Source organism: Gavia stellata, chromosome 2 (assembly GCF_030936135.1).
Source record: "Gavia stellata isolate bGavSte3 chromosome 2, bGavSte3.hap2, whole genome shotgun sequence".
Lineage (NCBI taxonomy): Eukaryota > Metazoa > Chordata > Aves > Gaviiformes > Gaviidae > Gavia > Gavia stellata.
This window is the reverse complement of record NC_082595.1, coordinates 16421481-16445053: the sequence shown is the minus strand read 5'-3', so window position 1 is coordinate 16445053 and position 23573 is coordinate 16421481. Positions and strand designations below refer to the sequence as shown.

At 39.5% G+C, this 23573-nt stretch overlaps 1 protein-coding gene across 1 annotated transcript in view; it reads left to right on the top strand.

Moving 5' to 3' along the window:
- The window catches only part of PPP1CB (protein phosphatase 1 catalytic subunit beta), a 28299-nt gene extending 11751 nt beyond the window's left edge, over window positions 1-16548 (top strand). The window contains exons 2-8 of the mRNA XM_059835900.1: window positions 705-836; window positions 4196-4426; window positions 4777-4881; window positions 9965-10036; window positions 13508-13659; window positions 14150-14284; window positions 14895-16548. Of these exons, the coding sequence (XP_059691883.1) occupies window positions 705-836; window positions 4196-4426; window positions 4777-4881; window positions 9965-10036; window positions 13508-13659; window positions 14150-14284; window positions 14895-14999 (932 nt within the window). The 3' untranslated portion in view covers window positions 15000-16548. The remainder of the gene's footprint in view (window positions 1-704; window positions 837-4195; window positions 4427-4776; window positions 4882-9964; window positions 10037-13507; window positions 13660-14149; window positions 14285-14894) is intronic.
- The last annotated feature ends 7025 nt before the right edge of the window (window positions 16549-23573 follow it).

The following is a 23573-nucleotide window of genomic DNA, read 5'->3' as shown; positions in this document are numbered from 1 at the left end:
TTGCCAGAGGATGTTGGTTTGAATGCGATGACATGTGAATGCTTTTGAAAACTTAGTGCTAAATATAGGTCTGAGTACCTGACTTAGTGGTTTAGGAATTCAGTTTCATTCTAATCAGAATGTCATTGTTTGGACATAAAGGTTCCAATACCTCAAGAGCCATTATATATGAATGAAGGTTTCATCAAACTTTCATAGTTTTTAGTGTGATGATCCTAATACGGCAATTTCAACTGCCAAAACTGTAAAAATGCCTGTTTTTTTTTCTTTGTATTTAGCTAGCCCTGTTGAACTCAGCAGTCCTAAACAAGTTTGTTGTGCTAATGTGAAAGTGTTTTCAGGATTTCCATTCTCTGGATTTTTTTGCCTATTGTGAATATTCTACCCTAATGGGACTGTTAATTTAAACACTTTTTCAAGTTGTTCTTTATCCAAATGTGGACGAAAGCAAGGCTTAAGTTGTTCTCTTCTGAGAACCTGATTCAACAGGAATGCATATAGACCTTTAAGCACAGGTTACCACAGTATCGGAGATTAATTTTAGAATGTGTTGGAATATGTAATTCCAACACATTTGGTAGGTGTGTTGGAGTGTGCTGCTGGCTTTTTGTCAAATACAGATTTCAAATACAGCTCATCTGCCCTTAGCTATTGCTGTATATCTGTGTGATAGTTACCATCAACTGTTAAACATCTCATTTCAGTACGAGGATGTCGTCCTGGGAAGATCGTTCAGATGACCGAAGCAGAAGTTCGGGGCTTGTGTATAAAATCACGGGAAATATTTCTTAGCCAGCCTATTCTCCTGGAACTAGAAGCACCTCTGAAAATTTGTGGTATGTAAACTTCGTATGTTTGTGCTTTATGTAGGTGTTTTAATCTAGTTGTATGCTAGGTGGGTTGAAAGGATACTGACATAGGCAAGTGACCTTGACTTGGGTGTTATGGATTAGAGTGAGGTCTTCCCAATCTTAAATGTAATTTTCAATTTAGATTGGATTAAGGGGAGAAAAGGTAGCTAACAGTTGGTAGATTGGTTATGCTCCCAGTACTATTTAGGAGCAAATTCCGTTGGCAATAAGAGCTGCTTGTGCCCTCATCTAATGCGAATTTTGCAACCTATCCCTTGTACTTCTCTGGGGACTGCTTGCACAGAGCTGCTGCTTTTTCGATCACTCTTTCAACAAGCAATTAGCTGCTTTAAAAGCAAATGTTTAATGTTGTAGCTGCTCTCTTCAGAGCATAAACAAAACAAAGATCTTTACATGTTGTGAAATGGAACACTTCAAAAATAGTGTTGAAGAAAGCATTGCTAGTTTTTCAATTGAAAAAAATAAAACTGGGTGCAGACTGTTAAATTAGGCTTAGTTACCATGTAGTAAGTTCCTCGAGCTTTAAAGCAAGTTTTAACAAACATGGCTATTGCTGTCAAATACGGATAGAACTAAAATTGTGTGTTCTTTACCTCTCTAAGCCTTTATAAGATGCTAGACTTCTTCAAAAGTATGCTGTTGTTAATAGGTATGCAAGCTTGTTAAAAACTGTTAGAAAAGTATTGTAAATGCTGGCTTGTAATCATCCTTCAAGTTAACAGCAGACGCAGTCTTAGAAAGTGTAAAATTTCTCCAATTAGGCTTCTTAAAGTGTCATAGTATTGAAATTGAAGCAGTCTTTGAATTTGTTGTTACTAATGTGCTCAAAGGTAGATTAGCTTCTTCCTAGGCTTTTTCCTGGCAGACCTAATACAGCAGTGTTTCTTACATTAAGAGAGGATATAACCAATTAAAAAAAAGGCACTAATGGCAAAGTCATTTTTAAATGACTAATTGCTTGGTAGGGTGGGGAGGGAAAACCAGACCAGCTTGCCTAATAACATAAAGGTAAAATCCAGCTTTACCACGTTTGTTTGTGTTACACTGAAAAGACTACAGTAGTCTCATCATATTCCTAGATAAAGTAAAATGAGAACTCAAATATTTAGATTGTACATAAGTCAAGGTCTGCAAAGTGTATAATTAGCCTCCTTCAAAGTTAGTTTCTCATTTGCTTAAATTGAGACAGTTGAAAGGGCTGTTAGGTGCACAATAACAGGGTAGCAAATGCACAGTTAAACAAGGCATTTGTTATTTTTAAATTGGATTCCAAATATAGTGATAGCACCAGGAAGTGTCAGGATAATCTAAATTTAATATTAAAGCAATTGTCAAAGATGCATTTAGATAAAAGTGAAAGAAAGATGGTCGCTTTCACCAAAATCAAAATATGCAGCTGTATTGCTTTGAACTACTATTTTAGTGTGTTCAGGCAATGCCTGAGGAACCATTATAGGATTGTCTTGTCTTGTAATCAAGTCAGTTCAAAATAAGCTTTTATGTCTTGAATGGCTGTGTTTTAATGTAAGATGAAAGATATTCTTATGTAAATGTCCATTTTAAAATAGGTGCGGTTTTTACTGTAAGACTTTGTATCTGGTAGACTTCAATTCAACTTGTACCCATATGAAGCTGTATTTTAAAATGCCAAGTGCCTTGAATGGAATAGTTAATGCTTTCCATATAATTTTTCCTTTACCCTTTAAGTGCTTTGGTCCCTCTGGCTCATGTGTGTAATTGGAAGTAGTTCTAGACAATGAACACAATTATAATATTCTTTCTGTAGTATGTTTACTTGGTAGTTAATTCTGGTGGTGGTGAAGTCTGGGGAGTGTATTGATAGTGTAGTTCTGGAGTACTAGACTCAGCATAGAAGACAACTTACCAAGTTGTTGCTATGTTTTCTTCTGGTTGTGACCTGGAGGTTTCTAAATATCGAGTAGAATAGGAATCGTTCTTGTTGTAACATACGTGAAAATTATTTTAGCCAGTGAAACTTCAGGTTGTGGCTAGAATTGGGTAATGGATAATGTTCCCTGTTATTAGAAGAAAATTGGGAAGTGATTCCTTTCCCTGAGTGGGAAGTAGTTACAGAGGAATGCTGCCTAAAGGAGGAAGTATTGCATTTCTCATAGAAACAGTAAAGAGGACTATAGCTATGTACTCTTCTTACCACTGTATGCTTTAAAAATTGAACTGGAGAGCATACAGGTTTGGGAACCTTTTTATGGAAAAAGTTGGAGAGATGTGTGTGTTGGGTTTTGGGTTTTTTGCTTTTTTTAAGGCCATAGTAGCTAGTGCTTTACTGGAGGATAGCTGTGCTTAACAAAGTTGGGATTTTGCCACTGAACAAGCAGCAAAAGTGAAAATGCATTTATAGAATGCTTAGTGTAAGGGACCAGGAGGTACTAAATTTAAACAGAATACAGCTTGTACTGAAGGCTTCTTTCATAGCTTTTTTGTGTTCAGTCACTTTGGTAATGAATTCTACAGTCAGCTGGAATACATCATGTGTATTCTACAAGTTACTGTAGAACAGCTTTGGTATCTTCTTTGACCTTATGGGCAGCTCACAGATAGTTAGCTTTGGCTAGCCTGATATGATACACTGTGGTGTAATTGCCACACAGAGCTGTTTCATGGAAAGCCTGCTTAATTTTAAAGCTGGCAGCGTGATGAGTAACGTGACAGTTATTTTTCCTAAGATATACCTGCAAGGTTGAGTATCTTGTAAGGGGTATCAGTCTTTGAGTCTCTGTACTGTTTTCGTATGAATAATTGCATCAAAGGAGGAGTTACCCTAAATGCTTCGTACAGCAATGTTATGGGAGGACAAGCAGTTGACCTTTGAAGTAAGTGCTCTCTGCCAGCACGATGTTCAGTTTCTCTCCAGTCTGTCTAGATTCTTTACTGATCTGTTTTTGCAGTAAGTAATGTGACTTTTTTTCTTAATACATTGGCTTCCTGGCCATGTGACTGTTCAATTAGAGGTTGTCTTTCTGACCTTGTTTTAATTTGAACAAACTAGAGCTTGGTTAGAAAGCTTCAGCTTAATTGTGAAGACTTTTGGTTTTCAGATTGATTTCATAGCTGACATAGCAGTTCTGCAAATACTGTGGGTTATTTACACTTAGTGAGTACTTCGGTTTGTAATATTAACATGGTTCTCACCTTTCTGATACCTATTGCCAGTCTGTTTTTAAAGGAGCTATTAATGTGTTTTTTAAGATCAGTTAATAAAAAGTGATTAGCTGACTTAAGTTCTCGATTTGTGTACTCTTTATTTTGTTGCACTAATACTTGGTAAACATTTTCTTACTTAGGTGATATTCATGGTCAGTATACAGACTTGCTTCGATTATTTGAATATGGAGGATTCCCACCGGAAGCTAATTATCTTTTCCTTGGAGATTATGTAGACAGAGGCAAACAGTCTCTGGAAACAATTTGCCTATTACTGGCATATAAAATCAAGTACCCGGAAAACTTCTTTCTGTTAAGAGGAAATCATGAGTGTGCTAGCATCAATCGGATCTATGGATTCTATGATGAATGTAAGCAAAACCTGTTTCTTTTGAAAGACTGTTATAGACTAATAGTGTGTTTTGGAGACACTTCTAGTAGTGACTCTTGTACTGCAAGGATTTCAATATTCTGTGAACCTGCTTTGAAACTTTCTAAAAGTACATTTCAACCCAAGGTTAAAGTCACTCTAGAGAATTGTTATTTGTTCTTCTGCTGTCCTTGAAATGCTGTTGCAGGAGATTGAAACCTAAGTACAATAACAGAAATAAAGCCCTGTGAAGACAGTTTGCTAACATTTTTGGTTAGATTGTGATATGTATTGCAGGTTGACTTTAAGAAAACAGCCTTCTCTTCCTAATGTCCCACGCTGTTCTTGTAGGCAAGCGGAGATTTAACATTAAGCTGTGGAAGACCTTCACAGACTGTTTTAACTGTCTGCCTATTGCAGCCATTGTGGATGAGAAGATCTTCTGTTGTCATGGAGGTAAGCTGATGACTGCTTTTAAAGGCTATGTCTAAACTGATCTTTGCATTAATGCTGTACCAAATGGAGTGTGGATGTGCATACCTGATACTTAGCTGGAGACGTTTAACTTTATATTGTCTGAAAAGGTTGCTGTTATGCCTTGTGCTTTTCTGTGCACCTGGCAGCAGAGAGATGTCATTCTTACCTGATACACATGGCCCTCTGTGTCCAAGGCGCAAGCGTGTCTATAAAGTATTCCCATCAGTATGTCCCTCTGTGAAGGATACTGAATGCTAGAATTCTTGCCTAATTTGCCACATGACTTGTTGCTGTTACCACCTATCAGTGCAGCCTTAGCTAGCATTGGCATCCCTAGCAGTGAAGTGAAAGAATAACTTTCACAAGTAACCCCAGCTGTGTAGTCTTGGCCTCTGTAGCTGGTTTCATGAGATGTTGGTAGAAGGGACCTCTGAGGTCACATAGTCAAGCCTGCTGCTTGAAGAAAGACATTTGTTAATATTAGAGCAGCCATGGCTTGCTCTGACTTGATAAAACCTTTGCTATGGGAAAATCTGTGTTCTGTGCGCATGTGTCCCAGTGCTGCCCTGTTCTTGTAGAGAAAAAAGTGTTTGGTGTTGATCTGACCGAGGCTTGTGACTTCTCAGAATATTGCAACTTGGGCGCTCTTCTTTGTGGAAGGGGACTCCCCATGTTTTTACGTGCAATGAAGCTTACAGGTTTTTGGGACCTTGCAGAGTCAAACAATTGACAACAGTTTCAAATTACTTGTAGTAAGAGCCATCCTGCCTTTTTGCAGCTGTCTTTGCAACTACCTCCATTAATAAGCAACTTGATGCCTTGCACTGAGTGATCTAGACATGGTCTGGTAGGTGTCACACCTGCATTGTTAGTGAGATAATTAGAGATCAGTGGAAGTGAGAGCACTGCAGAAACCTCTAGTTTGACTGAACAGCTCCATTTGGAATTAGAAATAGCGTGCACCCAAAATTCCTGAGCAGACTCTTCCAGACTTTGTGAGGTTGTATTGATGGCTGCCATCCTGCCTTTATTAATCGCAGGAATCTCTGCAAGAGCTCTGCTTGTATGGGATGTGCTGTGAAAACTACCTTGGCTCTTGCATCTTGTATTGAAAGCTTCTGCCTCCAGTGCCTGCTAGTATAAGCTATCAGAGTCTTAAACATAATATGCTCTGAGGTATTGTCATGTCTCTGTAAATACAGAATTAATGCAATGATAGACTGTTGAGTGTGCCAGTCTCCCGGTAGCATTGACATGTTAGAGAAAGTACTTGTTTTCTCACGGGTCATCTTTTCATCTTGTTCTTGGTCAGTGTAGTGTGGTCTCTATGTTTATTTTTTCCTTTCTAAGAACTGGTACCTATGTTATGAGCTAGATCCATAATTTCAAGAATGTGAGATGCAAAATCAGTTCTGCACTGAGGTAGCCAATTATCACTGCCTAAGACCATGTAATAAATTTGTTTCCAAAAAAGCTGGCGAAGGAATTAGTCTTTTACTATCATTATACTTTCTTGAATTTTGTTTCATTTGGGAAGCCGTAGAGAATGAATGGTCACAAAATACCATGGTGTTCCAGGCAAATAATTAAGCTTAGGTGGGTGGTAGAAGGTAATCAAGGAAGCTTAGCAGGTAGAGTAGAATGCTATGTTCTATGACAAAACTGATAGTTTTGTCTGTATGCACTTTGTGTATATGCACTTGAGACCTGAGTTATGAGCAAGAAGCCTAGAAAACTATTTTTCCAGAAAAAAATGTAAAGCTTTATTATAAATGTAATGGGGGATTAACCTCTTGTCTAATCAAGTAAGAAAACTTTTATTTTGTGCATAGTATGCTTTAAGGGATCCTCTTATGAAAAGCAATATTTATTTCTTTATTGAATGCTAATTGTCCCTTAAGCTTGTACAGGCTTCATCTGTAACTAAAATTGCTATCACTCACAACTGATCTGCGGCTGTGAAATAAAGTGAAAAGATTACTGAATGTGCTGTGTGCTTCTAATAAATGAAAGTGGACATTCAGCACATAAGTAAGTTTCGCCCTTTTTCTGCTCTTCTCCAATCCTATCCAAACTGCATTCCAGATCCCATGAAGTCATGGACTGTCAACGCCTTTTCATGATGTTACTACTATAATAAACACTGAGGCAGCAACACAAACCATTCAACTCTGCTGGAGGTTGAAGCTAGCATGTAGATATAAGGTAGGTGCCTTTTTACTATATTGCGCATTTTTGCATAGTTTATTTTAAAAATATTGTCCTCTGGGATATATAATAAAACTTTGCAAAACCGCATAACATAGTAAAACAAAAGGCACCTAACTTACCCCAGTAGGCATCTACAATAGCTTAAAATCCCGAGTCAACTTTTTCACCTAGACTTTTCTGAGCATCTGCTGTTTTGAGTTCTCTATCTCACAATATAAATCAAACCTCTCTTGCCATCTCTGTCTCCAAAAGTTCATGCTGCTGAAAGGATCTTTCATTGTATTCTTCCCATCACCTACATCTCCCTTCCCTGTCTTTCCACATTGCTCACACAAGTTGTATTTTGGCCTTTTCTTAAAGCTGTCCTCTTGACTTAGTTCTGACTTTGCTTTTTATCTTGCTTCATTAAAGCTTATTCCATAACCATTCCCAACTTCTCCCTTTTGCTCTGCTTTGTGTTCTGTACAGTACTGTCCTCTTATCTATGACACCACTCTCTAGTTCTAATCTTTAGAGACCTTAAGTGATTACTTTCAAGTTTCTATGAATTAAGTCCATGTTGTAGTGCCATGTTGATGGAACGCACTGGTCTTATCACATTGGATTTAAGCTCTGAGATGGGAGTCATGTTAGTTTAGTAGAATACTGGATTTACGTAATATTTTCAAGCCCTGGAATTCTGTTTTTCTTGTGACATTAATGATGATGAAATGTATGTTGAAGGTGAAGTCTACCTGATAATCTTAACACAGTATCCAAAAAGACCTCAGGAGCTTCCTGGATTACACTATAAAAATAAGTAACTGGCACTCTAACAGCTCTACCTGATGAGGGATCGGTTCAAATCTAGAGCCTGGATTTGATGAGTCTGCCAGGAGTAATAACAATTCATTTTCTGTTTTCCCTTAGGGAAGGGGTGTTCTTATGCTTCAAGAAGCTAGTATACTGAAAGATACTTTTTCTGTGCTTAGCTGTCATTATGTGACAAGACAGCTTAATTCAGTTGTGTACTTTTCAGTCTTCTCTCAGTACACAGTAGGCTGCAGCAGTCACTGTAGTGGCAGCAGCTTGACAGTGAGCTTTAGTAGCCTGTGTTTGCATTCTTAGTTTCTTCATTTAATGCTGGTCATGTACAACTTTTGTCTGTAGATCTGAATTTGAGATATTAGATATTTAGATGACCTCTTGGGTGGTTACAAAGAGGTCTGCAAACATGCAGGCAGTTTTGTGGGGTTTTGCCATTTTACAGTGGTGTAAAATAGCACAAGAATTAACAGTCACAGGGTTGAGACATGGTTTGTAATAACATTTTCTTTCAAAGAACTTCATGTTTTGCATGCAGACTGAAATGGTGAAAGCTGGAAGCTCAACAAAGGTCACAGACTGGTTGTGCTTATTTCACTGAGATTGTCCCTTACTATCAGGGTGTGGTGCTGAGTAGAATCAGAATAGAATCCACATGCCTTTGTGCTAATGTAATCTGCATGCAAATAGGTCAGTTCTGGGGAAGTGGAAGAAGTAGGCTGGTCAAAGTTTAAAAGCTGATTATCTGCTTGAATTTATATTAGTATCCCTGTATTTTTGTGTGAGTAGAATTTACTAAATCTCCTTTGTGCTATTTCATGTAAGACTTCTGCCATCCTTCACAACCTCAAGGTAATACCATGAAGACAGCTTTAACAAGCTGATGAGGATAGAAGGCTTTTAGCATAAGAATGCTTCAACAAAAATAATCTAAAATCTTAATACTTGAAGAAAAGTTTCTCATATTTGTATATCAGATGCATTGGAGTCATTGTTCCTGTGATATGTACATTGCCACCGTGCAAACTCGATCAGTGAAATTATCTTATGTGGTGACTCCTTACCAATGGCAGGTTTTCTTCTATCAATCATGTTCAAAGTTCTGGACTGAGTCAAATGGATATGGCTTGTTAATATGAAATATGTTTCATCACAAATTAGGTCTTCATGCTCTATTTCCAAATTTGCAACTTTCTTAATTAGGTAATCTTGGCCTAAGACATTTAAGTCACTTTAGGACCCTTATTTACGGACATGTTAAGATGCTAGAGCATTTAGTAGGTTCTCTTTTTCATGCCTGTATGCCTCAAGCAGTAAAGCTCTAGAGTGTATACTTAAACTGTTCGAAGGGTGGCTTTGGAATCCCATGCTTTGGCTGTAATTACATGTTAATATGGCAAAATCATACAAAAAGAGCTGTGTCTTTGATAATTTATTTTTTGAGTAATCAAGGTAGTATGGCTTTATAAACAAGTAAACAGCTGAGCTGTAGTAGATCTGTGCTCCTCATCTATTGCAGTGGCACAGTCTAGTATTTGTTTACGGCATCCAGTGACTGCTGCTCAGCTGATGTGCAGTGAAACACTGAAACACAGTGATGTGACTTATGATTCCAGTCATAACTGCAGGCTGCTTTGGATTGTGGTCTTTTAAAGCTGGGTAGGGGATTTTCCTTTAGCTTTTATAAAGTAAGATGGTTGTAAAAAGGTCGTCTGCATCCAGTTTAATTGTGTTACATAATGGGAATGCTATCCTTCACTGGTTCTCTCTAGTAAGCTGTTTAAGAAAACATAATTAACTGTAGAGTTCTGTGCTGTGTGGCTAAAAGGATAGTAGGAAAACAATTAAAACCCTGTGCTAATTTCACTCGTGGTATTCTCTGTCCCTTTGTTCAGGACTTAATTGTCTTATAGCAAACTGTCTTTTGTTTATATTACAGTGGAAACAATGGATGCTGTATGACTTTGAACCTTTAATTGTGTGTTCTCTGGAACCCTTTTTACAGGTAAAATATGTAGATAAGTCATTTGTTTTCTTGTATTTACAGGACTGTCTCCAGATCTCCAGTCAATGGAGCAGATCCGGAGGATTATGAGACCTACAGATGTTCCTGACACAGGTGAGTGACATGGAATTTACTGTAAATAGGTCTTAATGATGAAACAGGTTTAATAAATTTCTGTACAGGCAATATAGTGACTTAGCATAACCTCTGTTCACAGTGTAGTATTCCTTGATGTCTGTGCAGGGCGAGAGTTTTGTTCCTCATGATGGCTAAATTGTCTGATGTGTTAGAGGCTATTGCCCATGTTGTTATTGCTTGTCGTAAGAGTAGGATACATTATCCAAGTTTGGATACATCATCCACAAGTTTGCCTTAAAACAAACTTAGAAATCTAATGAAAATCAAATGAAACTACACAGCTAGTTCTTTTTCTTGCCTTGGTTAGGCACACCCAAACCTTTCAGTCTATCAAAGAACATAACTGTTTAAAGCTTGCTGAGTATTATTTAAAGTATTTGAGCTTCTCTCTACTTGGGGCTGTGTCTCCTTCCTCTTTAAATTTGTAAAGTATACCTCCTACTTCACTGCAATTGGTATTTCAGTTGCTTGTATCAATATGCTAGTCCTGAAATTTTCTTCTGTATACAAAGTATTAATGTATTAGTAGATGTTGGATGCAAATTGCCAGTGCTTTCTCTACAATATTTTTTGGAATGGTTTCCTCAGTGTACCATTTATTCCAAATTTTGTTACTGGTGGATTGAAAAGACCGTCAAGCAGGACAATGGGATATTATTTAAAGTGTTGATTTCAACAGTGGTCTGAAATTAACTTTCAGGGGAGATATCAAATCTAAACATTTTTTTTAAACACAAATTACGATTACAATTAAACCTTAGAATAGAAGAATTCCACTTCCTGTAATGTTCCTCAGTGCTGTTGTGTAGGGGTAGTTCAGGGACTAATATTAATATACATACCATTCCTTAAACAACAACATTTCTGTGCAAGCTAGTATATACACACTTGTCACTGAGAAGCATTACTAGACTGGTAAATGAGTGTTTCTGTAGTATAAATTACTACATTGTTTTTCCTTTTCTGCTACTTATAATTCACTCAATGCATAACCAAATAAATGTCAGTACAAACGAGTCAATCTTTGCATTTATCAGAGCTCTCAGAAAAGGTAGTTCTATTCAACAGGCTAATACTACTGCTTGAGCCACCCCCACTTCAGGAATGCCCTTGCAGAGTGTAGTTCTGGTTTCCATGGACACGCCACTAAATCATATATATTCTTAGTACCTCCTAAAAATAAGTATAGAGATTTAAAAAAAAAAGCTTTTGATCTACAGAGTGGTTTGCAATCTTAATTTTGCTTTCAGAAGCAATAGCCAGATGTTTACCAGCAGAGGTAAAACGAAATGTTCCATCAGAGGCATGTGTGCGTATGGTACAGTGACATAGAAGGTCTTGGCCTTTTGGACCTATTTAAGGCAACCATTATTACAGAATGGAAGTAAATCTTGTAGAAAAATGAAAAATAAACTGAAGTGGTCTCACTTCTTTGAAAGTTACAAGTCCTTAAAAGCTATCACTTTGTGGAGAGATGTTACTTGGTGAATGTTTGTGTTGATACAGAAATTCTTGGTAGATGTTTGTGTGGCTTGTGCTGAGAAGATTAGATTCATTATAATGGTTACTTCTAGCCTGATGAAAAAAAGCCTTTTCAACCTCAACTGCAATTGGAAGACCTCTTATCTTGGTGGCATTTTTATGGGGTTTGGAAGCTGTTTGCTCAAATCTGACTCTGCATTCCAACTTAAATCACTTACCTTTGGTAACTGTTAAAGTTTTTGCATTCTGTGAGGCCAAGGTATAAACAATGTGTTTTGGTCAGCATTGCTTATTAAGAAACTGTAACTCCCTCTTTTGTGTAATGTTGAATGCCTCCTATCAGCTGTGTTATGGTGTACTCCTGGTCACCCTAAGCTATTGCAATGGTACTTGTTGCATGTTAAAATATAAACCTACTTGGGCAGCATAGTTTAGTTTAGACAAAATTGTTGCAGGGTTCTATTACATCACTGCTAAAGATTATAGGACAGATTTGCCTATTGCTGTGTATAACCCTAAAGATTACTTGATTTTGGGGAGAGAATAGAAGAGGAAGTGCTTCCTAAGCAGCAGAGACAAACAGATTCAGTCACTTGTTGGAAATTCATGATAAGAAACCATTAGGGATTGCAGTGCAAGTATTCTGTTTTGAAAAACATGTTATTCAATATAGAACTAAATTTCAGTAAAGTAAGTTTTTGTCTTATGCCGTCTGTATTTAGTAGTTTATTTCTAGATAGATACTTTATCTAAAAATGCAGGTATACTTGCTCTGTTTTTTGTCTTTTAAAAGCAAATAAAATCTTAGTCACAGTTCCTCTCTAGCAGAGGCTGGCACCAAAGACCATTTGATAGCTGTATGTAAATACAAAATGATCTAGTTGCACAGTATGTTTCAGACATTAGTTTTGCTTTATTACAACTTGAAAGATCTGTTATTTAAGAAACAGTGTCTTCAATATTTTGTTCAGCAAATAACCAGATGTAAATCAAACTTCTGAGTGCTAGATAAAGGAGCCTGCTGGCATCTCTTTCAGACTGTGAACCAATGCTCTTAAGTATTTAAATGCATAAGGGTTAGTCACAATAGATAAAGAAAGTACAATTTCATGGAAAACTATGAAATACATTTTGAATGCTTTTTATTTTGTTTGTGTTGTAGTTGAATTGTCCTGGTTCTTTCTCATGTGAAAATGCTTTGAAAGTTCTGTGTATAAAGCCATTGCAGTTGATCTAGAGAATTTTTTTTAGTAACCAGTTTTAACTCCAGAGTTAGCTGACCTTTTGTTGGCAGCAGAAAAAAGATCTTGACCAGTGCTAAAACAGCGCAGGGCCTTATTCTAATTTAGATTCTAGACTGGTTGGCACGAGGCTTTTTAAAAAGTCAATGGTAGTCCAAGCAAACTGAAAGTGCTGCCTGAAACAATATATCAGAATTTTGCTGCGTTAAATTTTGATTTAGTTGTGTAAGGTTCTTCATGTATGGTAAGAAAAGTAAGACTCAAAACTGTTCCATGTTCAGAAGCTAGTGGTACAAGTTTATTTGCTGTATTTATGGCTGGCCTTGCATAGGATTTTAAAATTTACTGCAGCTTTCAAACTAAGATTTCTGTGTGAGCTGTGAAATTGATGGTTGCTTTTCAAAATGTACCCACTGCAGTATTTTTAAACTCCTCAAATGTTCATTGTAAACATGCTGAATATTACAATTAAATATTATTTCAGAGAACTATTTGCCTCTGACTTGTTTCATCTCAAGATACTATCAGTGGTAAGGGGGGAAAAAAATCTCCAGACTTAAGCAGACCATATCTTTTGTCTGAGTTGTAGTTCAAGTATTGCTGTAATTGTTGCTAAGGCTCATTTTCTTTAGGAGAGCTTCTCTGGTAATTACAATAAAACTATTTTACATTATAGAATGATACCTCTTAAGACTAGCATCTTCACCTGTATTATCTTTCAAAGGCTTGCTGTGTGACCTGCTGTGGTCTGACCCAGACAAAGATGTACAAGGTTGGGGTGAAAATGATCGTGGTGTCTCTTTCACGTTTGGTGCTGATGTGGTCAGTAAATTTCTGAATCGTCATGATCTGGATTTGATCTGTCGAGCTCACCAGGTATGAAGTATGCTGCTGTTGCTTCTTAAAACCTCTTGTTCTAGACTTTATGCCTCTTTTGGTGCTGCTTGTTAGTAGGATATATTTCAAACTTGATTTGCATTGTGTTTCTTTCGGGGCGGGGGGGGGGGAAGATCTTCCTAATAAAGGGACTATAAGGCTGTGTCCTTCTGTTGACTCATATTGAACTGAGTGTCTAATGTCAGTGAATTAGAATTTCATTCAAGCATGAAAATATTGAACAGTCAAGCTGATGCCTATTTAACATTGGAAGTGTCAGACAGGTTAGGCTACCTGATTTGGCATTCAGTGTCCAGATAAGACAAAATGACTGAACCTGTCCTGTCTGAAAGCCAAGACATAAAATACCTTTTTGATGAGTTCTTGTCATTTCTTTAATGTAAGTCCTGTTTGCCTCAAGACTGGCTTTTGTCTTAAAAAAAAAGATAAATTTTGATGTGAGCTGTATTGATTTCTCTGGTGTTGACAGGTGGTTGAAGATGGATATGAATTCTTTGCTAAACGGCAGTTGGTCACCCTATTCTCAGCTCCAAATTATTGTGGAGAGTTTGACAATGCAGGGGGCATGATGAGTGTGGATGAAACTCTGATGTGTTCCTTTCAGGTATGATATTTGTACATTTAAGTATTCCTTTAGGTGTTGGGCTGTATGGACTGAATTAGTCTGCTTGTTGATGTGCTTATGGTTAGTCTAGGGTAATAGACCTGAGCTACAGAAAGGACTGCACAGCAGGCTGGTGTCTGTGGACAATTAGAACTGCAAACCAACTATTCTCCAGAGAACGGTGTGGGATGTGCTGTTTTGCAAACTCCTTCATATTAAGTTATTCCCTCTATTCAGATGCTCATTTCAAAGTTTAATTGGGTGATTCTTTTTAGTCATACCTAGTGATCAGAATACCTAATTATGCAAACTAATGGACTATTGGGAGCCTTTTAGTGTGGTTACTCTGATCAGATTTTAGTCCCTACTCCTTCTTGGACATGTTTTAAGCCCCTTTTCTTTCCCCTTCCCACCCCAATGTAGTGGTAGAACTAGAAGGATTTAGTAATGTTACTGTTGTATGTAGGATTAAGAAATTTGTAGGGTTGTGATGTGATTTCCCCCACACACCCCTCTTGTTCCTGCTGAATTAAATTTCGTGTTGGTTTAACAGTATTTGAAATGTTCTTAGCTGTCACAGACTCAAAAGAACTTCTTTATTTTCTCTAAGATATTGAAACCATCTGAAAAGAAAGCCAAGTACCAGTATGGTGGACTGAATTCTGGGCGTCCAGTCACTCCACCTCGCACAGCTAATCCACCGAAGAAGAGGTGAAGAAAGGAATAATGTAGAAAAACCATCAGATCTGTCAAGGACAAAACTCCATATTACAGTATATAATAAGTGTGCACTGTAAAACCATCCAGCCATTTGACACCCTTTATGATGTCACACGTTAACTTAAAGAGACGGGTAAAGGATCTTTATTAATTTTTTCTAGTAGAAAGATGTGCGACACTGTATTGTAACAAGTATAGCTCCAAGTTCTAATATCCAGCATAGAGTAAAAAAAGTTATTATGAAAAAACTATTGCAACTACATATTCACATTTACCACGGTTTTTAAAGTTGACCAACATCCCAGTTAAAACTTGATGTAATAGTTAAACCATATGAGAGCATGATGTTCCATTTGTGTAATGTGGTCTTACTGTTGCTTGATTGCTTTTACTTTGGTTATTTTGTAGCTAGAATGATGCAAATATGGTATCTAGTCTTACTTCTTTGGCTCTCTCTTTGAAATTGAAATAAGGAAGGGGCTTTTTAGAACAGCCATTGATCTCTTATCCTCCCCCTAGCCCCCTGTTGTTCATAATAATGCCGCCCAAATGTGTGCCCCATTATAATGCAAAGTTTATAGTAGGGTAGTGATTAAAAGGCAAACTAAGTCCAAAATGCCCAGACTGGAGAGCTTGACAGCCAACATAAATTGAGACAGAAAAACCTGTCTTGACTTTTAACTTAAACTGCCACACAATGAATTTGTGCACTACACTATTTTAAATTATTGACATTACACTGTGCTATGGCACTTCATTTAACTTAGATAGGACAAAAATGGTATTGCCTATTAGTTGGTAACTTGATTATGTGGTACCTTGGCTTTAGTTTTATTAGCATGAAACACCTTTGGCATGCTTAGCTTCCAGGTTAACTCCCTACCTGCATCAAAATTCATCTTGCATAGTTCCACAGAACATGAAGATCCTTATTTGCTAAGCCTTTGAAAGCTGACATTCTTTTTCATAAAAGGGTATGTTTAAGTGGATGTTCATCAACGGACAATAGGCTAGCTGATGAGTGAGAAGCTGAAAATGCTATATGAATGTCCAACATGATTATAAGGCTTATGTCACTAAAGATTATATCCTTTGGATTTTCATGATCAAATTTCATATACTATTGTATGGACTTCTGCTTTGTAGTGTACTATAGTAGCAATAATTTCTGTACATGATCAAGAGTTATGCAGTATTTCTTTTCAGTTCTCTCCTTTCTTAAGAGTTAACATTGGCAAATGGAAAGATACAGAGAAGATACACAATCTATAGTAGAATAAATGAAAGGCACAGATTTGTGATGCTTTAGGATGCAATACTTACTGGATATAACTACAAAAGATTTTATTGAATATTGTCAAATTTGTAAGATTCTTTGGGGGAAGGCTTCAGATTTATACCATTCTAAATGTGCATCAGTAGATGTAAAACTCTCGACTTCAGTATTGTCTTTGAAAATGTTAAATTGAGGATTCTGGTAACTTACGTTTTATGAACTGGCACATTATATAATGCAAGAGATATATTGATTTCTGACACAGTGAGCAAGAGCAAGTTCTTTAAAATGGATTTAAGTCTCTTTTCTAATTCCATTTTGTTTTAAATGCATATTTTAAATGTAGGTTTTTTCATTTAGTAAAAGTTGTCTAATTCATTTGAATGAAGTCTGACTGGTTATTTTAACATACCTTACTGTTACTCAAGAAGTGCAGAGTTTGGGTTTTTTTAAAAAAAAAAAGAAACACCTTACAGCATATATATCTGTCATTGACTATATTGGATTGGTCTGTGGTTTTGAACAATGGTTTAATTTACCCCACCTTGAAGCAAGCACCAGAGTTTCAATACATAGAATAATATGTAGAAGTAGATTTCTTTTGATATTGCTCAAAGGCACTTGTTCTTGAAAGTCAGTGTTGAAAGCTGTGTAAGTGAGTAACTTCAGTTTGTGAAAAGGTAATTGATGAAATCTGTTCTGTTAGCCTTTGACAGGGTAACTTCCTGCTCTAAGTCATTGCTTACTTGAGGTTTAGTTTTACAAGTTTTGAAAATGCTGGGGTTTACCGAGTGCCAGCGTCTTTATAGGAAGCATCATGTTACCAAACATCTGGATTAACACTTTTCCATTTTTTCCTTAGTTTCTGGAACAATGCCTTCTGTATCATGAAATGTCCAGGTGTAAAGCTGTATGTTATGTGAGTACCTAACATGCTCGCTTGTGTTACAGATGTTATGTCAAAAGGAAAATAAAGTATTCAGGCCTTCTTATGTGTCCTATAGAAATAGGAAATTCTTAGTTTGTTTTATGCCACGAGAAAGATCTGGTAGTGGTGTTCTGAAGAATTTCTGGTTTTATATAGCAGCAATCACTTGCAAAGGATTTGAGTGCTATTTTGACCTCTGGGGAGCTGGGATGTCTGCTAACATCCCTGATCATCCTATATTGGGCGAAAAATACATGATTTAATAACCTTACCCCTACAGATATAATTGATACTCCATACTAGAAGCAAGTCAGGAGCATGAGATACATAACAAAACTTGCCATACCACTTCAGCTTACATTTACAATGCTAATATAGATCTTCAATATTTTTACTATTGTCTGTTCTGGAGGAGGTAGAAAAGAGAACCTGAATCTAATTATATTCAGATAAAATTAACTCTTCCATGGAAATTACTAGTGGTTTAACTGCTAATAAGTTTTTTCCATGTAAACATCTTGTTCATACAAGCCTAAAATGCTGCTAAATAGCACAGTGTTAGGGTGCTGGGAAGTAACAGGAGGATTCTCAAATGAGCTGTTGAGGCGTATAAAACATTACACCATTTGAGGGATATTTTTGCATGTTCTCTCCCCACCCCTTTTTATCTGACAGTAATAGCCATTCCTGATTCCATAGTAGAGTACAACATGGCACATAATCTCTTGTTTTGTTCCTTTTCATTTGACAGGCATCTTGTGATTCCCAAACAGTAGAGAAATATCTGCTTTCATCTAATTTAAAATACTGCTGCAAGGAGTGCTTCTTTGCTCTTTTTTGTGTTGATTGATATGAAATTCTTGGTTTACATCATATTTTTTTTGTATGCTTCATAGTGGTGAGTGTTCTCTATGTGTGGAATATTCATAATTGTTCGCTGCTTTAAAGGAGGAAAAAACCCCAGTGTTTCATATAGTTGTGGTTATTGTGCTGCTCTAATACCTTGAACACTGTTTCTGTTTAGGTAGACTTGTTTGTACTGATCTGATATGTTTCAAAAAAATGCTGTAGAAATAGATTCACTGAAAACACTGTGACAGCTCTTGAACTAGTGGATTGTATTGTTTGCTACATCTGTACCCATAGAAGTACTTGTGGCCACTGAAGTCTGAGTTGGTCTTTTTGCTTCTAACTTAGTGTGATTAACTGCAAGTGTACTGCTGCTAGGTGTCACTAAGTTTCATGATCCACTTACGAAGACAGTTTGCACTTGTACTGTATTCTCTGTTGGGAGAGGAGCTAATAGATACGTATGACACAGCTTGTAGTATCCCAGTGCAGTGCATTGCTGTGTACTTACTTGCCTGGGAAACTCTGGCTGGAAATTCTTCATATATGTGGAGGGAAGTTGCTTTTGTTGTTAATAGCCTACATCCCTGTTTAAGGTTGTTTGAAGATAGACATCCTCTCTGCTGTGTTTCTGCCAAAAAGATGATAGGAGTTCATGAGCAGCAAGATGTCTTTTATATGAAGAAGTGTTGCTGTCTGTGGCTTATCTTTGGTAAGTCCAAGAGGATATTGCCATCATACTGTGGAAGCTGTCAGGTTAAATTACTGGAGCTGTATGTGATTAATTTGGGGTTGGCAAACGCATTTGTTGCCCTGTAGTAATGGAAATACAAAAGACGCGACTGCCATTGAATATGGTTGAACTGAAGGTGACCCAAGAGTAACTCTGTTTTGGATAGCTGAAATTTTCAGGATATGTAGATGACAAACACAAATGTCCCATGCTTGGCCTTTGGTGTAAAGCTCAAAGGTTAACAGAAAAGGGTACCTGCTTTGTAGAGACTTATGTAGATAATAGTTGTAAAAACCTAGCCTTTAACCGGGTGTTTAATTTCTTCCTGGCAAACTGTCAATGTTGTATCCATGGCTGGTAGTTCTGGAGCTTTTCTTGCTGTCAGGTTTGTTGGGGATTAAGTCACTTTGCACAAACCTGACAGGTAATATTACAGCTTATCAAAGAGCAGAGGTGAAGTGATACTGCCAATATTGTATTGCTTTTGAACTTGTTTTAGTTGTAACTTGACTCATGATTGGCATCCATCTGCTTTGTAATGTACATGAGGATAAATGTGAATATTTAGATTCAAATGTACTCGTGAAAAAGCAAGGGCAAAAGCATATCTCCTTATGCTGGAGCAGATATGACTACAGCACAGTCAACTGTCTGTGTCTGAGTCCACATGGACACTGCTTTAGAGAGCAGTGTGGTTTTGATACAAAATAGAGTTGCAATGAAGTTCATATTCTGGTGTGTATTTAAATTCCCATTCTTTGTGCGTCTGTGAAGAGCCCTGGACTGTCACAAGAATGACACACTAAGCACATAGTCATTCTTGTCAATAAAAAGGAACTCAATTCAATTCTGTGACCATCTGCACAGGTCAAGGGCATTCAACCTACCTGACCCTCAGGGCAGAATGGTGGGCACTAATCTGAGAGCAAAGGCTGCAGCTCTGGCTGGGGGGTCTGTACAAACTACCCCAGCGGTGGGTGATGCTTCCACCCAGACGGAGCTGCTGAGGGAAGAGGCTGCAGTGCAGACATCTGACTGCAGGAAGTGCCTAGACCTTTCTCCTGGGGCAGGGACAGGTGGCAGAGCTGCCTGCAAAAGGTGTGCCCAGGTGGAGGACCTCCTGCAGCAAGTGGCTGAGCTGCAGGAGGTGGTGAGAAGGCTGTGTAACATTAGGGAGGCTGAGAAGGAGTTAGCCGTTCCAAGTGCAGTCTGGATTGGACCCACAGTCCATGGCTAAGCAGCCAAAAACTCCTCCACTGGCTCACACAGAGGGGAGGGGAGGGGAGCCAGTAATGCAGAAGAATGGACAGTTGCAATGGTAAGGACCAACAGGAGGAAGAGACCTCCCCCAAAGCCTGCGGTGCGTTTGCAGAACCACTTCACTGCTCTGCAGACTGAAGAAGAAAGACCCATCAAACCAGAAGAGACGCTAGAGCTGAGTAAGGCAGCCCAATCTGCTCCCCATATAACAACCAGAGCAACTAAGAAGAGGTGAAGGGTTGATAGTAGTAGGCGACTCCTCTGAGAGGTACGAGGCAGCACCCATTTGCTGACCTGACCCACTGTCTAGAGAGGTGTGCTGTTTACTGGGGGCTCATACCGGGGATGTCACTGAGAGACTACCAAGCCTTGTACAGTCCACTGACTATTGTCCGCTGCTGCTGTTTCATGTGGGCACCAGTAATACAGCTAAGAGCAGTATGAGGAGTATGGAGAAGGATTACAGAGCCCTGAAAGAGGCGGTGAGAGACTCGGGAGCGCAGGTAGGTTTTTTATCAATCCTCCCAGTCGAAGGGAAGGGGTTTGAAAGGGCCAGTTGAATGGGGGAGCCAACAAATGGTTACAGGACTGGTGCCATAGCCAGGGGTTCGGCTACTTAGACCATGGGACTTGCTTTGAGAAACCTGGTCTACTAGGGGCTGATGGGGTCTATCTGTCAGAGAAGGGGAAGACCATCTTTGGTCATAGGCTTGCCAAGCTGGTGAAGAGGGCTTTAAACTCAAGTTGCCAGTGGAGGGGAACCTCAATCCATCCCACTCCTACCAGTTTGATGCCAGTGCCAGCAATAGATGCCCAGAGCCTGGAGAAGGATCACAGGACAACAGGAGAGCACCTGAAGAGCAGCACAAAGGAATTCCAACCACTCCAGCAAGTCAGCTTCCTCGGGGGCCCAACTTAAATGCCTCTATGCAAACACACCTAGCATGTAGAATAAACAAGAGGAGTTAGAGACATGTGCGTGCCTCCAGGGCTGTGATCTTACTGGCATCATGGAGACGTGGTGGGATGGCCTCTATGACTGGAGTCTTGGAATGGAAGGATACTGACTCTTTAGGAAGGACAGGCAGGGGAGATGAAAGGGTGTTGCCCTCTATGTCAGTGACCAGCTGGAGTGCATGGAGCTCTGCCTGGGGATGGATGAGGAGCCAACTGAAAGCTTATAGGTTAGGATTAAAGGGAGGACAGGGACAGGTGATGTTATAGTGGGGGTCTCCTACAGGCCACCTGACTAAGAAGACCGAGCAGATGAGGCCCTCTACAGACAGATAAGAGCAGTGTCACATTCGCAAGCCCTGGTCCTCACAGGGGACTTCAACTACCCAGATACCTGTTGGAGGGACAACACAGCAGAGCATAAGCAATCTGGGAGGTTCCCGGAATGCATTGGTGATAACTTCCTCTCCAAGTGATAGAGGAGCCAAAGAGGAGAGGTGCTGTGCTGGACCTTCTTCTCACCAGCAAGGAGGGGCTGGTGGGGAATGTGAAGCTCAAGGGCAGCCTTGGCTGCAGTGACCATGAAATGGTGGAATTCAAGATTCTTAGGGCAGCGAGGAGGGCGCACAGCAAGCTCACTACCCTGGACTTCAGGCAAGCAGACTTTCGCCTTTTCAGGGATCTGCTTGGTATAGAGTATCATGGGATAAAATCCTGGAGGGAAGAGGGGCCCAAGAAAGCTGGTTAATATTCAGGGATCACCTCCTCCAAGCTCAGGAGTGATGCGTCCCAGCAAAGAGGAAGTCAGGCAAAAATGCCTGGAGGCCTGCATGGTTGAACAAGGAGCTCCTGGGCAAACTCAAACACAAAAAGGAAGCCTACAGAGGTTGGAAGCAAGGACAGCTAGCCTGGGAGGAATACAGAGAAATTGGCCATGCACCCAGGGATCAGGTTAGGAAAGCTAAAGCCCTGATAGAATTGAATCTGGCCAGGGATGTCAAGGGCAACAAGAAAAGCTTCTGTAGGTACATTGGTGATAAAAGAAAGACTAGAGAGAATGTGGGCCCTCTCCAGAAGAAAACGGGAGAACCTGGTTACCCAGGATATGGAGGAGGCTGAGGTACTCAATGACTTTTTTGCCTCAGTCTTTACTGGCAGGTGCTCAAGCCACACTGCCCAAGTTGCGGAAGGCAAATACAGGGACTGGGAGAATGAAGAACTGCCCTCTATAGGAGAAGATCAAGTTCAAGACCATCTAAGGAACCTGAAGGTGCACAAGTCCGTGGAGCCTGAGATGCATCCACACGTCCTGAGGGAACTGGCAGATAAAGTTGCTAAGCCACGATCCATCATATTTGAGAAGTCATGGCAGTCAGGTGAAGTTCCCACTGCTTGGAAAAGGGGAAACATATCCCCATTTTTAGAAAGGGAGAAAAGGAAGACCTGGGGAACTGCAGGCCAGTCAGTCTCATCTCTGTGCCCAGCAAGATCATGGAGCAAATCCTCCTGGAAACTGTTAAGGTACATGGAAAACAAGGAGGTGATTGGTGACAGCCAACATGGCTTCACTAAGGGCAAATGGTGCCTGACAAATTTGGTGGGCTTCTACGATGGGGTTACAGTGTTGGTGGATATGGGAAGAGCAACTGACATCGTCTACCTGGACTTGTGCAAAGCATTTGATGCTGTCCTGCACAACATCCTTGTCTCTAAACTGGGGAGACGGATTTGACAGATGGACCACTTGGTGGATAAGGAATTGGCTGGATGGTTGCACTCAAGAGTTGTGGTAAACAGCTCGATGTCCAAGTGGCAACCAGTGATGAGTGGCATTCCTCAGGGATCGGTACTGGGACTCGCACTGTTTAACATCTTTGTGGGCGACATGGACAGTGGGATTGAGTGCACTCTCAGTAAGCTTGCCAACAACACCAAGCTGTGTGCTGGAGGGAAGGGATACCATCCAGAGGGACCTTGACAGGCTCGAGAGGTGGGCCCGTGCGAACATCAAGTTCAACAAGGCAAGGTCCTGCATGTGGGTTGGGGCAATCTGAAGCACTAATACAGGCTGGGCAGAGAATGGATTGAGTGCAGCCCTGAGAAGGACTAGGGAGTGTTGGTTGACAACAAGCTCAATGTGAGCCAGCAGTGTGCGCTTACAGCCCAGAAAGCCAACCGTATCCTGGGCTGCATCAAAAGAAGCATGACCAGCAGGTCGAGGGAGGTAATTCCCCCTCTACTCTGCTCTCTTGAGACCCCATCTGTGGTACTGCATTCAGTTCTGGGGCCCCCAACATAAGAAGGACATGAACCTGTTGGAGCTAGTCCACAGGAGGGCCACAAAGATGATCCAAGAGCCTAAGCACCTCTCCTATGAAGACAGGCTGAGAGGGTTGGGGTTTTTCAGCCTGGAGAAGAGAAGGCTCCGGGGAGACCTTATAGCAGCCTTTCAGTACCTGAAGGGGGCCTACAAGAAAGCTGGCAAGGGACTTTTTACAAGGGCATGTAGTGATAGGACAAGGAGTAATGGCTTTAAGCTGAAAGGGTAGATTTAGGTTAGTTGTTAGAA